We start from the raw sequence: 15,977 nt of genomic DNA, 5'->3' as shown, positions 1-15,977 counted from the left end.
GGTTATTACTCTACAGTGCAGTCGACGACAACGCGTTCCGCGTTGTCGTGCCCAATGACCATGACCTGCGACTCAGGATCATGTATGAGTATCACGATGCACCGACTGCGGGGCATCCGGGCCGTGAGAAGACACACCTTCTTCTCACACGAGACTTCTACTGGGCCCACCAGTATAAATGGGTGCGCAAGTACGTCCGTGCTTGCGAGGTTTGTCAACGTGTGAAGCCTGCGCCCTTCGCGCGGGCTCCCTTGCAGTCACTGCCGACTCCGTCGGAGTGTTGGCAGTCCATGTCTTTGGACTTCGTGTTCGGTCTTCCCCCGGACAGCCAGGGGAACACGGGCGTTGTGGTCTTTGTTGACCGCTTCAGGAAGATGGTACATCTTGCTGCGGTACCCGCTGAAGTGACTGCGACACAGACGGCTCGTCTGTTCGTTGACATGGTGTTCAAACACCATGGCATGCCAATCGACATTGTGTCGGATCGAGACCCGCGCTTCACTGCACACCTTTGGCAAGAAGTGTTTACACTTCTTGGGAGTCAACTTTCGATGTCGACTGCGGACCATCCGCAGACGGACGGGCAGACCGAGCGCGTGAACCGCGTGCTCGTAGACGTGCTTAAGAGCTACGCTCACTCGTTCCAACACTGGAGCGACTGCCTGCCGATGGCGGAGTTCGCCATCAACAACTCGGCGCATGCCTCGACCGGGCATACACCGTTCTACGTGAATGCCATCAGGCACCCACGCCGCCCGAGTCTACTCGGGATGGTGGCTCCTTCCTTAAGTGGGGGGGATCTACGACTGCAACGCAGCAGCCGCAGAATGCCGCTGACACTTGCACAGTGTCAGCCGCAACTACGCGCAAGAAGAACAAGAAGCACGCGTCTGTGCAGGGCACAGACGCCGACAAGAGCAAGAAGAAGAAGAAGAACGGGTCTGTGCAGGGCACAGACACCGCGAAGACGAACGCAGAGGCCGAGCCTACTGCTAGAAACGAGCTGAACTCGTTCGGCTCGGACGCAATCAACTTCGTGCAACGCAGACAAGCCGTCATTCGGTTTGTCCAAGACGCTATTGCAGCTTCTGTCGAATGACAGAAGCTGAACGCAGACAATGTTGGTAGGGGCAACACTAATGAATTCAAGAAGGGTTCATTGGTTTTGTTAGCAAATCAAAACCTGCCTAAACATGCAGTTTCCGACTTCGGGGCGAGCAAGCTCGCTCCGCGCTTTATCGGGCCGTTCACAGTGTTGGCACGACATGGCAACGCCTACACGCTAGATATTCCATCTAGCATGCGCCTCCATCCGACCTTTTACGTCGGGCGGCTGAAGCCATACCGGCAGCACGAGCCACCTAGCTCGGCTGGCCCGAAGCGGAAGCCCCAGCGGAAGCGAACCTCTGCTCCAGCGCGTGAACGCGTTGGGACAAGCGCACGACGCGACCTCCCACGTCGATAGAGATGTCCGACGCGCTCTGCGAGGCCCGATCAACTTGAGCTCTCAGGGTCGCCATCTCCTGCTTCAGAGCGGCGAACTCACGGCTCTGAAGCTGCTCCACAGCAGCGACTCGCTCCTCGAGCGTCGGGCCAAGGTCAACCCCAGGTTGATCATACCCGGGGCGTGTTCCCACCACCGCCGCCTCCGATCCGCGACACCCGCGGCTCAACACGCTGGATTGTTGAGCGTATTGTGAACCATAGTATCCCGAAAACGAACCGGCAACCGGTTCGTTATCGTATTCGTTGGAGAGGGTTTCCGCCCCACCAAGATACATGGGAGCCGCGGGACGTCCTGCTGCAGGACGTTCCGGAAATGGTGAGGGCGTACGAAGCTCACCACGCACTACCGGCGCGAATGTAGTGCGAGCGCTGTAGTTACCTGCAGCGCCCGGAGTTTCGCGATCGTCGCGTTCCTCGCGTGCCAAGAACTTGGCACGGAGATCCTTGAGACTCGCAGGTACACGAATCGCCGTGTGCCCGTTTAGGTCGCGGTCGCTCAAGCGCACCACACCCGGAAGACACAGCGTGCACTGTTGGCCTTCGGGCGCAGTGCATGGAATACCAGCGTCCACAGAAGATCTGTGGAGCTGCTCCAACATCCCGCGCGTCGAGAATGTCTCGAAGCGTTCACGGGCGTGCTTAACCTGCTCACGGTAAGCAGCCGGCTTCTTGTTGAAGTTCTCAACAAAAGCATTCCAACTTTGACAAAGTCCCTGCCACTCAGGCACTTTGCTGCGAGAAGAGGTCTTCTTGCTGAAGTATCGGAGCTCCTGAAAGAGTCCGATATAGTAATCGCGCCTTTGATTCGTTAACGGATCAAAGTGCTGCTCCTCCGCCACAGCATCATCGTGGATCCCGCTGCATACGCACAGCGGGATTTCATTTGGAGGAACGGTGTTGCCCACACGCTCTGCGATCTCTTACGCAGACAGCATCCACGGATCGCGCGCTGCCTGAGCAGCGCGCGGAGAACTTGAAGACCCACCTCACGCGGGGAGCTTAGCGGAGAGCGGAGTGTCGCTCTCGCCGCGCGAACGCTTCGAGCTTGAAGCGTCCGAATCGTCTCCTTCACGAGGGCGTCTCGACCCGGCATGCGGGTCGAGACTATCACTGTCGATAGACTCCTTGCGCTTGTTGGAAGAGGCCTCGCCCTCTTCCATCTCCACGTCGCCATCCCCGTAGTCAACGGCGTCGTTGACTACAGAGGAACCTTCGAGGACAATCTCCGACTGGGTTGTCCCCGACGCGGCCTTTGCAGCGAGCGCATCGCGCTTTGCCTGCTGGTGCTCATGGTACTGAGCAACAGAGAGCTTACCCTCTGTTGCGGCGGCGGTCTTCTTCTGAGACGAGCTCATTGCGGAATAAGCTCGAGTTTTCTTTCTCCCAATGTAAAAAATTGACGAATGGTCAATTTCCTGATTGACGTGCCGTGACTCGGCGCGTCTAACGTTGACTGTTAGAGGTTCGAAAGACTTTCTCGACTTTGGTGTAGACACACCAAAGGCTGCATACATTTACAATCACCACGACGGGTGGTTCATAGAGACTTAGGATTCCTATTGGCTGAAAGCAGCATCTTTTAGCCAATGAGCGACATGCATAGCGTAGGAATGCTGCCAACCAGTCGTTGGCAGATTCCCAACTTAGAATATTACATTTAGAGGAAGTCAGAAACATAAAACAAAAATAGCAGTTCTCATTTTAACCCAAAAACATTATTTGGATCGTTTATTTAGATTAATCTATACTCGGAGGCCCGAGTATAATTAACTCTAAGTTAAACTAAGCTACGCTTCCTCACATACACGCGCACACGTGTAAGTTAAAGTAGTGAGCCAAAGTAGGCGCATTACAGGATGCGTTCGGCCATGGCGATAGCATTGGCGCTCTAATCTACCGCCAACGCGCCATCGGTGCCATCGCTAGGGGTCGTGCAGCCACTGGTGGTGGGCTGCTGGTGGGCAAGGCGAGAATTGGGACCGAGGCCTTCTACGCGGTTGCCGGCTACATGCGATGGCTCATCGGATGCGTCCGGCCATGGCAATACCCTTTACGCTCTAATTTACCGCCAACGCGCCATTGGTGCCATCATGCAAGGAGTGCTGCAGCTGATGCAGCACCAACAAGAAATGATGAGAGTAATGAACGAGCAACGAGGAACGAATGACTTCAAGTTGGATGAGATTAGACTACCCAAGTACACGGGGCATGAGTCTGAGTCTTCCGCCTGTATCAAGAAGAGTTGTCGCAGTACTTTGAGGCCCGCAACATTGACTGGAAGAACGAGCGTTGGGCGACGAGGGTACTAACCATTATCGGGAGCAGATTGAAGGGGCAGGCTGGTCAGTGGTATCTGGCGCAGAAGCATGAGATCTACTCTGCGGAGCAGTTACCGGAGAGTTGGCACGCGCGTTTGTTCCGGCGGATCTTCAGTTGCGGCTGCGTGAGCAGTTGCAACACCTGAGCCAGAAATCTTGCAAGTCGTTGGGTGATTACGTTTCACGGTTTCGCAACATTGTACTACAAGAGGAAGACATGACGGAGATCGACAAAGTGGTGTACTTCTCGCAAGGGTTGATGCCAAATACACGTCAAGAAGTACTGTACAAGCGTTGTGAAACCCTTACGGATACTATTACGGTAGCGATGGACTATGAGCGCTCGCTCTTCGGTACTCCGGCGCATGAGCGCTCGCTCTTCGGTACTCCGGCGCGCACGGGACGTCGCGACCGTGATCACCCACGATTCCGCAGAAACGAGTCGACTTCAAGATCAAATGGTCATGAGGCAATGGAGGTCGACAGTGCGCAAGACCTCAGTCTAGAAGAGTGCCGTCGGCAGAGGAAATGTTACAACTGCTTCCGTGGTGGTCACATTGCAGCCCACTGCAAGGCCCATCGTCGGAACCAGCGCCCCTACAGAGGTCCGAATCAGCGTCAACGAGACTCGCAGCACGCCAATTCTGTAGCGCAACACGTCAGCGAAGGTGAAGAAAGAATCGTGTACGATCAGTACACTGTGGATGTGTTTGAGGAAGTCAGCATGCATGACATGGTTGCTAGACCGGATAATGAACTCATTCGCAAACCCGGGAGAATCGAAGGGCACCCAGTAACGATACTGCTTGACTGTGGTGCTACGGCAAATCTGGTACGGCCAGGAATGGTGTCGATGGTGACAGGAACTAACGATGTACAGGTGAAGGGCTTCGATGGAGAGATCAAGGAGTATCGCGATATGAAGGTAGTGGAAGCGGACATCAGTATGGAAGACAAGACGTTCGAGAGGATGCACCTAACAGAGGGTCCACTAGCGATTGAACATGACGTTATCTTGGGTAAGCCGTGGTTTGCCAAATATCAGCCAACAATTAACTGGCGAACGCATGAAGTAGTATTTCCGAGCATGGAAGAAAGACCACGGCCCAAGACGGACAAGAACGCAAACAAGATGGAAGATCAGAAAGAATGTGAGAAGGGCGCCGTCACAATGGACCCGAGCGAAATTGAAGAGTCGGAGTCGGCAGAAGAGCAACGAAAGAAAGTGGAAAAGGAAGCAATTCGCGCACGTCATCGGTCACATCTCGCCTTGGCTGAGGCATGGCGTAATGATGTCTTTGGGTCCACAAAGAAGTTTCGTCGTCGTATGCAGGACAGGAAGTTTGCGGAGCTGTTCTTTGTCAAGGTCTGTGTAGCAGTGGAATCTGATAATGTACCAGACTACATTAAACCTTTGCTGGACAAGTTTGGTGATGTCTTCCCAGAAAAGTTGCCAGATGGCCTACCTCCCGAGCGCATCGTCGAGTTCGACATGGAGATGAAGCCTAACGCCGCTCCTAGCACCCGAGCACCGTTTCGACTGTCTAAAACGGAGCAAGAAGCATTCGAAACGTTCGTCGCGGAAAACATGAAGAAAGGGTGGATAGAAGTCTCCAATTCACCCTGGGTCACCAATATCTTCGGTGTTCCTACGAAAGATCCTGCGACTGGTCAAATCCCGAAGCGGGCAGAATGGCTGCGATCCGGGAATAGTTCTATTCCGATTCGTTGGGTCATTGACTTCCGCTACGTCAACAGTCAGACGAAGATCCCGAAGATATTATTACCGCTAGTCGAGGAAATCTTTGACACGATGGTCGGCTGCACAGTGATCTCGGTTCTGGACCTGGCCCAAGGTTACCACCAGATGCGGGTCAAGCCGCGTAGTCGTCAGAACACCGCTTTTCGTACTCACAAGGAGACTTACCAGTGGTGTGTCGCTCCGATGGGTCTTTCGGGTATGCCTGGGGTTTGGTCACGACTGATGCGCGTCCTGTTTGACAAGTTCGACTTCGTCGTGGTCTATTTGGACGATATCTGCGTCTTTCCAAGACCAAAGAAGATCATCTCGAGCATCTGGAAGCGGTCTGGGAAGTGCTCCGCCATGAGAAGCGTAATGCGCACCGATCGAAGTGTTCGTTTGGTCAAGCTAGCGTTAACTTTCTCGGTCACACCGTGTTAGCAGAAGGGTTGTCCGTAGATGCGAAGAAGACCAAGGCGATTGAACAATATCCGGAACCAACGAACAAGAAGGTGCTGCAGAGTTTTCTCGGTCTTGTTGGCTACTATCGTCGCTTTATCTGTGACTTTGCGCGACACGCTCTACCTTTGAGTAAGCTGACTAAGAAGCGAGCTACGTGGGAATGGGGTCCGGCGCAGGCAGACGCTTTTCGATCGCTGAACCTCGCCTTACAGCAAGCTCCTGTTCTTCGTTTGCCTGACTTCTCGAAACCTTTCACGGTCACAACCGACGCATCGGGTACGTGCATGAGCGGTGTGCTCTCGCAAGACTTCGACGGCAGCAATCACCCGATTGCCTTCTACTCAAAGAAGCTCAATGTCCATGAAGTTGGCTGGCCTCCACATGAGCAGGAACTTTTGGCCATCAAAACCGCTCTCGAGAAATGGCGTCACTACCTTCACGGCCGGCACTTCGATGTCTTTACCGACAATGCAGCTTGCAGTTGGATGTTGCATCACCCTCAGGTATCGCCTAAAATGGGACGCATGCTTACATTCTTCTCGCAATTTGACTTCACGATGCATCATGTGAAAGGTCATCTCAATGTCGTGGCCGACGCCCTATCCCGTCCAATTCAGCTCGCGGCGACTGATTTCGACGACGAAGTTACAGACGAGCCCGAGCCTTGGAAGTTACCAGCAGTTCATGATTGTTCGTCATCCTGTACGCATAAGGCTTCGAGACTTCGACGTCACAGTGTCCACGCAGCAATGCTTCGCTTGCTTCCGCCCGACGAACGCTGTCTTCTTCTCGACGATCTGGACTTGCGGGGGGAGAGTCGCCCTATTGGGGTTCAGCAAGAAGTCAATGTGCTGCACGTGGAACAAGTCCAGAACGTCGAGTACTCGACATCCAGCGTGCATTTAAGCGAAGATCAGAAGAAGAAGTTCCAAGCTGGGTACAAGCGAGACCCCGCGTTCAAAGAAGCATGGAACCGACCAAACAAATCTGCAGACTTCGTTAAATCGAATGGGCTCCTGTATAAGTGTTCGGATCATTCAGTCATGAGGCTGTGTGCCCCCAATAACGCTCGGCTGATCACGAACATCTTGCATGAATTCCATGATGCACATACGGCAGCTCATCCTGGAATCCGTCGAACGTAGTTGAGGGTTGCTCAGTGGTACTTCTGGCCCACGTTGGAGATGGACACAAAGGAATACGTGGCAAGCTGTGGGACGTGTGCTCGATGGAAAGTAAGTACCGCACGCAAGAAAGGCACTATGATGCCAATTCCAGTTCCGAGTGAGTGTTGGGAAGTAGCGACTATGAACTTCGTGACAGGGCTACCTGTTTCCAATGGCATCGATGCAATCATGACAGTGGTGGACAAACTGTCCAAGCGACCCAATTATATTCCGACACATACGACGGCAGATGCCCGGAGGTTGCACGAATCTTCTTTGAAGGAGTCGTTCGTCATCACGGTCTGCCGAAGGTGATCATCAGCGATCGAGTCCCCAAGTTCACATCGAAGGTTTGGAAGTCGCTCATGGATATCATGGGGGTCAAGTTGTTGCTCACCACGGCATATCAAGCCCAAGCGGATGGACAGACTGAGCGTCAGAACCTTGTCTTGGAAGATGCATTACGGTGCATGGTGTCCTATCATGGTCGAGACTGGGCTACGCATTGGGGAACAATCGAGTATGCACATGCGACGCTGGAGAGCTCCTCGACAACGCTTACGCCGTTCGAAGTGGACACAGGACGCAAGGTCAGGAACTTTGTATCCCAGAGCACACCTGGTGAAGTTCGTGATGAAGATGTCCCGCTAGTTGATCTTGCGCAGAAGTTTGCTGAAGAACGCAAGAAGATCATTGAATTGGCGCGCAAGAAACTCCTGGCAGCTCAAGAACGTCAAAAGAAGTACTACGACAGGAAGCGCCGAGACGTGGAGTTCAAGGAAGGAGACCTTGTCCTGCTGGACACGCGTAACTTGCCACTCAAGCGGATCACGGCTAACACGGAGCTCAACCGCGATAAGTTAGCGATGAGGTACATCGGCCCGTTCGAAATCGAGAAGATAATCAACTCCAACGTAGCACGGCCAAGCTACCACGCCACATGAGTCGCCTTCACCCGAGTTTCAATGTTGAGTTCCTCAAGCATGACGTTCCAAACCCTCAACGCTTCGCGTCGCGACCTTTGCCCAAGTATGCACCAGTAATCCTCGACGATGACACCGACGAAGAACTACATTTCCCAGAGGCTCTGCTCCAGCGGAAACAGCGCAACAACAAACAGCTTTGGCTGGTCAAGTGGCACGGACTTCTCGATTCAGAAAACACTTGGGAGTACGAGGTCAAGCTCAAACATGTATCGCATTGGCGTGAACTTTTTCACAAGTTCCGACAACAGCACCAACGCGATTAAAACTCCGGGGGGATGTCATGATGCAGCATGTCTGCTGCTGGCACCCACGCAAGTGGGTACGCCAGCAACAGACATGCTCAAGGAAGACGTACCTGGTGGCTAGGAAGGCAGGCATCACAGCGCCGCCGCCTCCTCCGCCACAAGTAGCTTGCGCGCAGCGTCGCTTGAAGGCTGGCGCCAGACTTGCGCAAGACTGCCTGGCGCCCGGAATCCAGAACTCTACCTGCACAAGTATACAAACATGCATATACAGGATTACGAAAACAGAAAAACACTTGCATTTAGTATAGGTTAGCTCAGCTTCTAGAACGACACTAAGGAGAAAGCAAGAGGAAGCCTTAGAGCCCGTAGCTAGTCCGAAGACTTAAAGGAATCAATCTCACTTTGCATTTTACCCAAAAGCAAGCAAGCAACCACAACAACTCCACGCACTTTCGCTACGGCAGGCCCCACCACATCGGAGCCTGTCAACAATGGCAGTCCCAACATATTACATCCCGCAAAACAATTATTTTGTTGCCATGTTTCATCCTCGGCATTTGGATTTGACTGAGCTGAATAACGAGCCATCTATACGAGTTCTACTCCACAACCCCAGCAAACGTGCAATAAACTAATTGGGGACCCGGGTGGTGGACCCGGGGGGTCTCGCAGTTCGAAGCTAGCTTGTACGGATGCCCTTACAGGGAAACGACGTACTCGGGCATCTCCTGCGCCTGCTTCGCAGCCGCAGCATCTGCATCTACCACTGTACATCCAAGTGTACCAAGTTTGATTGCTTCTTTTCAAAGGCATTATCAGTTCTCTCCAACGAATTGGTACTTCAACTCTTGGGTTTGACAAACCCACCGTTGTGATTCTACCTTCTCCTGCTCGTTGGATTAGGACTCCACAGATTTAGTTTTAACTTTAGTTATTTTGTAGTTAGTAGAACGGTTATCAACAATTAGCTAATCAACGTAATTTTATTCCTTCCTGCCTGTGAAACATGCGCTGATGCCCAGGCAGAATCCTATATTTCTTAGATTGCATGGTGTGTTCGGAAACTTACAGACGGCGAAAAAACAGAAAAAATACGTGTATTCGAACATTTAGCGCTTCCAGGCTAACTGCCCAACCGAACTTGCAGGTAACCCGATGAAGTCAGCAATTTGCTTCAAGTTTGATAAGTTAAGACTGAGGTCTAGCAGATCTCGATCGCATGTAGGAGTTGGATACACCGGGTGTTTGTCCTTCCCGTTGACGATGTCCGCCCGGGCTTCCTCTCTCACATGAATCCGGGGCGTACAGAAAAGTAGGAGTATTCAAACTCTGTTTGATAAAACATGGCACACAGACTTTGTCCGGATCGCCTGAATATCTAACAACAACAAAACCTCCCAGCTTCGATTCGTCCAAGTGTGTTATTGCCATTTATCAAGTATTAAACTGCATTCATGTAGCATTAGGATGATCTGAACTAATATCGGTAACAATGTACTTTAAAGTTGTTTTAACAGGATAAAGTAGAAGATTATTCTACCGTAGTAAATGGGCTCGGTGGATCTCTGCGGATCGCAATGTAGTTAAGGCAAGCTTAATCATCCAAAGTCTTCGTAGATAAAATGCCTAAGCGAGTGTCGATTTTAATGGCCCCACACGAGCCATTCATATCTCGATTGATTTGAACTACACTTCTCCCGATTTCATACACGGTCGTCATTCTTTTTGCTGTAGCTTTTAGCCTTTTCTCCGGAGAATACATAACACTAGGTGCAGCTCTTTTGAGTCTCCGCTGAATGCATTCGTTCGCCACCGTATAGAACGTCACCGCATTGCCGGCGGATAGATTTGGCTTTGGATAAAAATATGTTGAATGAAAAAAAATCAAACTATAATTCCCATATTGGATCGCATAACCTTAAAAAAGTTAAGTAGTTTATGCGAAGTTTTAGTGGAACGTTTTATCTAATCCATCCAGACACATTCCAATGAGTGTGGGGATTCACACAATATCAGCCTGCCGACAATTAAGTCACGGCAAACTCAGGTGACCAAAAGATTTTCAATAAATCTCTATGCATGCAGAAGAAAATCTGTCTGAAAGAGGAGTGTATAAGTTATGACCAGGACTAACAGATTGAATCGATAGCTTTAACACTAATGAAATGAGTGAGTACTATGTTGAGTGCTCTGGAGCCGCATGCAGTATAATACGATGCAGTGATGTGGTAATGACATCAGTTGTGCTCAAGGTCAGCAGAGGTTTGTAATTGTCACAGATGGCATTACTACGACGAACAACGTACATGTACATAACGTTATCTGTGCAATATATGTAGCAAGAATTGCATTCTTTCGAACAATAAAATGTTTGTGCTGGAGCTCCACTCCTCTGGTGGCGCCTGGCATCAATCTAGAAGGAAAAGAAGCTCTGAGGCGAATAGGCATCTATCAAATGCTGTAAGTGTAATTCAGACCGGATTCTATAGAGTGCTGTATGATGTTGTGTGAATGTTGTTTGATGTCATCTGCGCGGGGGTGAAGTGGCGAATGTAGCGTGAATGTCGTTCGATGTCATCCAAAACCCTTCCCCAATCGACAGTTCTTCGAACTGCGAATTAGCGTAGAAGTACTCCATTCGTACTTTATATTTGTTGCGGTTTAGATGGCTATCTACTTCTAATACTGCGCGCTGCAGCGGCCTTGCCTACGAGATGCGTGCCTTCCAGACCATTAGCGTAGCACCTATAGCTACCGTTTTGCCCACTGAGAGCGGGTTTTCTCTTAACGATAAGGATAAACTAATTCTGGGTGCTACATTAGTGGTAGTCAATTTCCCAGCAACAAGAAGAATTTTTATTTTGTAGAGCCTTCTGCATGAATATATTTGACCAATCAACGTTGGGTCAATTGAGTACCCCAAATCGAAGTTTGTAGCAACAAAGACGATTTCTTTTGTCAATTTGCAGCTCACAGCTTGCTGCACCATACATACGCCTTCGCGGGCTTGGACTTGGATGGCGCGGTTGTCGGCGCGCGGCAAGGAGCTGCGAGACCTGCGTCACATCACAGAGCAACGGAGCGCTGCTGCAACGGTACGCGACCTCCTTAGCGACGCTGATTCGTTGGAGGACGAGCTAGATGACTACTGGTAATTGGAACTCGAGCGCGTTCAATCGACGCGTTATGTGGATCGCCCGCCGCAATACCGACGGAGGAAAGATCGCTGGCTGAAGCTGTTGCGCGACCATGATTACATGAGTGACACGACCATTTTCGACTTGATCGTGACGTGTTTTATCGCCTACTGGAGTTAGTGAAAGATGATTCGGTGTTCTTCACAAAGGGGAACAAACCATTTCGTGGCGGCGCCGAGCTTCACATTCTTGCACTCCTAAAGTTTCTTGGCACCAATGGAAACGACAACTCCGGGACCAAAGTGGGCCAATTCCTTGGAATTGCAAGTGGCTCTGTTCACAACTATCTGTTTCGAGCTTCAACTGCCATCATGAAGCTTGAGGACGCCGTGATCACTTGGCCAGATGAGATCGAGCGTCGCATGATTTCGCAGCGGATGCAAGACAAGTATGATTTCGTGAATTGTGTGGGTATCACGGATGGAACGCTATTTTCTCTTGCTTTGAAGCCTCGCCACCATGGCGAAGATTACTATTGCCGAAAGGCATCCTATTCCGTAAATGGGTCGGTGACGTGTGATGATGTTGCAAGAATTCGCAACATCGTTGTTGGTTGGCCGGGATCAACCGAGTTTGGATGAACAGTCCAATGGTGCTTCATCCTAGTGATCACTTCAAGTCCAATGAATACTTGCTTGGTGATTCGGCTTTTCAAGTATCGGTCTTCATGATCCCTGCATTTAAGAACCCCCCGAAGGCTCAAATGGATTCTCGCCACAAGTACATCAACACCAAACTTGCGAAAGCTAGAATCAAAAGCGAGCACTGTATTGGGCTCTTAAAAATGCGGTTCCCCTACTTACGTGAAATCCGGGTGAAGCTAAGCAAGAAAGGAAAGCACAGGAGACGCCTGATTCGCTACGTCACCTGTGCGGCCATCATGCGCAACCTTCTGATTGCGGAGCCGATTCCACGTGACTGGCAAGCTGAACTCGAACGATTGATGACGGGCAGACTGGACGACGATGACGAGTTGAATGTACCCCTCCCTGTTAACGCAAAAGGGCATGAAAGACGAGAGCAGGTCCTGGCATACTTACTCGAGCTGCGGACGTAACGGTAGCAGAAGGTCGATCTCGTCGGATGAGATGCCCTCATCCAACAATTATTTTCGTTCTCGAAGCAGCGCGATTTTGCGTTGCTGGCTCCAGTGCTCTGCCTCTTCGCGGAGTTTTGTTGCTTGAGCGTTTGCCTCGCCAATCCGTGCCGCAGCAAGAAGGTCTTCATTTTTCAGTTGTTGTTGGCGTGCAAGAAACCCTCTTTCACGAAGGCCGAGATCCTTTTTTTCGGACGTCCAGTTCAGCAAGTTGGATATCGCGTTGCTGGTCTAGTTGGGCTTGCTTTAATCGGAAAAGAACCGGGTGCCCGGATAAGTCGTTTTTTTTGGGCTTCTTTGTTTGAGGTTGAGCGATAGAAATTGGAATTGACGTCGATCGCTTCGCCGCCGAGTTGCTCACTCCATGACTCGAAACCTCATTTGTGTCAGTAGCACTTTCATCACTCGAACTGCAGTCATCACTCTCTGTATCATCTTTGCGAAAGTGCTGATCGGTGTTCAGGAGCTGCGCGCGGGTGCTAATACGACTATGCATCGTGTCGAATAGATCATAGTACTCGGGGCATCTCTCCAGAATGTTTGCACGCGGTGTAGTCTCATCTTCCACTCCTTGCCCAGTAGCCGAAAGCCAGTCAACAGCTGCACGAAACGTCGACTTCAGTGACGCAATCTTAGACATAACATCTTTCGCGGAAATCATGTGCACGATTTGCTGAGCGAGCGTAGTTTTCGTTTCCCCTGTCTGGCCTTCACCACCGCAGAATCGGTCATAATTATCGGCACTCGTTATCCAGTCAATTAGCACGCTCAACGAGCTTACATCTTGCGAAGGTCCATCGTTATGCCATAGCACGCGCTTCTTTCCGGTCGTTTGAGGTGCAGCCGCAGTAGCGGCTAGCTTTACCAGGGTGTTGTAGCATCGTTTTCCGCACGTAGCTTGTCAAATGAGCCACCAGCACCGAATGCATCCAACAGTGCTGCTACGCAAGCAGCGTGGGCTTCGCGCTCACATCCCGGCCTACTGCAAGGGCGAAATGACCCGCCTCCATTCGATTTGTTAACCTTCTTGCAGTCTTTCCATCTACAGACGGATGCTACAGCAGCACCTATGACGGCCGCAGCTTCATGACGAGTTGCATCAGCTCCGGGTGCTTGCCGGGCATTGTTGTCGGGTACGGTATCAACAGTGACGGGCGGTCTGGTTTCCTCGCATCGATCATCATTGTCGCTGTCCAGCATTCGGCTAAGGTCGTTCAGACGAGCAATCCGGCTGGGTGCTATGTGCACTCCTGTGCTGATCACGTACTGGGTCCGCGCAGTTTGGAGTAGTCGTAGGAGCTTGGGTAGTCGGAAATTCACTTGCACTTGAAAACTCTGACGGTCGTAGGGGTTGTACGGCAATCTGGTGTGTTTGATAACTGGTTTCGGACGCTTGATGCTCCAACTGGGTCGCGTGAGAGTGCTGGGTAGCGGCGTTGTCGCTGGAGTCCTCGCTGTGAGCCGGCCTAGTGAGGTCAGGCGCTCTACTGCCGAGGCTTGGCTGTGTTGGGGCGGAGCTGGTAGTCCCTCGACTAGACGGGATCGTCCCTGGTGCAGCTGCTGCGCCAGTATGAGCGCGGCTTGACCGCGAAGAGCGCGGCTTCGTCTTCTTGCCCATTAGCTCTTCAAGTTCCGCGGCGAATAAATAATTGAACTTGTTGCTGCGCGCCAAGCTGCGTGAGTTTTGTTGCAGGTGGGCAATTTTTTTCTGACCAATCAGAGCCCTAGAAAATATTTCCTTCTTGCTGTGAGAAAAAAATCCTCTTGTTGCTGTGCAATTGACTACCACTATTGAAAGAGAACATCGTTAGCCTATTGCAGAACGGTGTCTAGCTAGCACGAAAAATACATTGTAAAGTCGGATCAACGCTAGATTCGCGACAGATAAACGACAGCTACCGCGAAATTCCACCCAGGTATTGATCGAGCCGGATAACGTAGATTATGAGGTCATTTACTCGTTGTGTACCGCAATTACGTAGTTTCATTTAACGGGTGCTACAGTTGACGCTTCATTGGTGCTGTAAGACTCATCAACTAGCACAGCTCAGCCTTTTTAAGATGGAATGGCTTTATTGCCACTTGCCGGGTTCCGTGAAGCCGCCGGTTTTCGCTGAGTGGGTTGGCGGGACTCCGTTTTTGCGACGGTTTTACGTTTTAGTTGCTTCTTGCCTTGCGTCAGTCGTTGCTTAGAATTCACCAATGTTTTCGCCTTCTGTGTTAGTGTTGATATTTTTGCACGTATCTCATTTTCGCCCGGTAAGTTGTAACGCCGATGATATTATTCCGCCAGCACTTCCAGCATGCCCACAGGTCCGAGCTTATTACTAGGATCTGCTTCACCTTGTTTGAAAAGTTCTTCAACATCTTCTTTGTATATGCTTATATATTTTTCGCCATACGTAAACCCCTTTTTCGGTCGCGTACCCAGCCCAGTAGTAAAACAAGTCGTTTTCGAGCGCCTAGTCTGCAATCTCTAGCGACATCGACCAGTTTGGATGATAACTCAACTGGCGCCACAATCTCCCCGTAGTCACCGCCACTTTGCATATTTATGAGACAGCGTTTAGCATAGGCCTTGATATTTTTCTCGGAATAGCTACTGATATCGCTACTCATATTCGCCGAGGTATGCTGGTAGGTCGATTGGACCGTACGTTCTCGTCGAAGTAGAAGTTTGCTGGACCAAGTTATCTGGATTCCGGTGATATACCCAGTGGTGCGAGTTGGAAGCCCAATATTTCGATGATCAGATGAATTAATTGCGTCTTCTTCAGAATCGATCGCATCTTCCTCATCCATATCACTATGACACGCAGGATTCACGGTTACGTCAATTCCGTTCCCCACTCCCGAATATTCGTAAATCTTTAGTGTGAATGGCGCCCACGTGTGCGGGTCAAAGTGCGACGAACGATTATCCAATTGGGGGTGCTCAAAACCAACGTCATTGAACCTGGAAACAATTTTACTTAGCGATTTCGAGACAGGATTAACTACCGAGCGTAGTCGTTCCATACTTCCTCGATCAAAATCGACCAGCTCTGCCAAAGAGTTGGGCATACCTCCATCAGCGTTGAGAGCGGTAATCACCTCAGCAGGGGTTGTACAGTTGTGCCCCTGACGCACCCAATTTTTTTATCTTACGCATCGCAGTGGCGAAGTAGCCATCTAATATGCACTTTCCATCCTGTGTCTCGGTGTGAGCAAACCGCAACACTTCAATTCCATGCGAAGCGCCCAAGAGAGGCAGTAGCAGT

General features: G+C 50.9%; 2 protein-coding genes across 2 annotated transcripts; both read right to left on the bottom strand.

Annotated features, from left to right (window-relative positions):
* Nucleotides 1-1,361: 1,361 nt before the first annotated feature.
* PHYSODRAFT_252202 (hypothetical protein) lies at nt 1,362-2,861 on the bottom strand (the record flags this gene model as incomplete). The annotated part of the gene is made up of 2 exons (XM_009527185.1): nt 1,362-2,364; nt 2,497-2,861. 2 exons carry the CDS (start codon nt 2,859-2,861, stop codon nt 1,362-1,364), a joined length of 1,368 nt encoding a protein of 455 aa, XP_009525480.1.
* Nucleotides 2,862-11,400: 8,539 nt separating this feature from the next.
* PHYSODRAFT_354478 (hypothetical protein) lies at nt 11,401-14,207 on the bottom strand. Its single transcript, XM_009527184.1, has 3 exons — nt 13,583-14,207; nt 12,980-13,460; nt 11,401-12,948 (listed from the first exon to the last, which is right to left on the bottom strand). The coding sequence occupies exons 1-3, from the start codon at nt 13,915-13,917 to the stop codon at nt 12,727-12,729; spliced, it is 1,038 nt and encodes a 345-aa protein (XP_009525479.1). The 5' UTR covers nt 13,918-14,207; the 3' UTR covers nt 11,401-12,726.
* Nucleotides 14,208-15,977: the final 1,770 nt, after the last annotated feature.

Source organism: Phytophthora sojae, assembly GCF_000149755.1.
Source record: "Phytophthora sojae unplaced genomic scaffold PHYSOscaffold_3, whole genome shotgun sequence".
In the NCBI taxonomy this organism is placed as follows: Eukaryota; Oomycota; class Peronosporomycetes; order Peronosporales; family Peronosporaceae; genus Phytophthora; species Phytophthora sojae.
This window is presented reverse-complemented; position numbering and strand designations above follow the sequence as displayed.

What these genes read in the sequence shown, in the direction of transcription:
- PHYSODRAFT_354478 (XM_009527184.1), bottom strand. Translation starts at nt 13,917, where the DNA reads ATGCTGGACAGCGACAATGATGATCGATGCGAGGAAACCAGACCGCCC. An exon ending in AACGATGCTACAACACCCTG is followed by an intron (nt 13,461 to 13,582) that starts GTAAAGCTAGCC and finishes CTGGATAACGAG; the next exon opens with TGCCGATAATTATGACCGAT. An exon ending in ACGACTTATCCGGGCACCCG is followed by an intron (nt 12,949 to 12,979) that starts GTTCTTTTCCGA and finishes AAGCCCAACTAG; the next exon opens with ACCAGCAACGCGATATCCAA.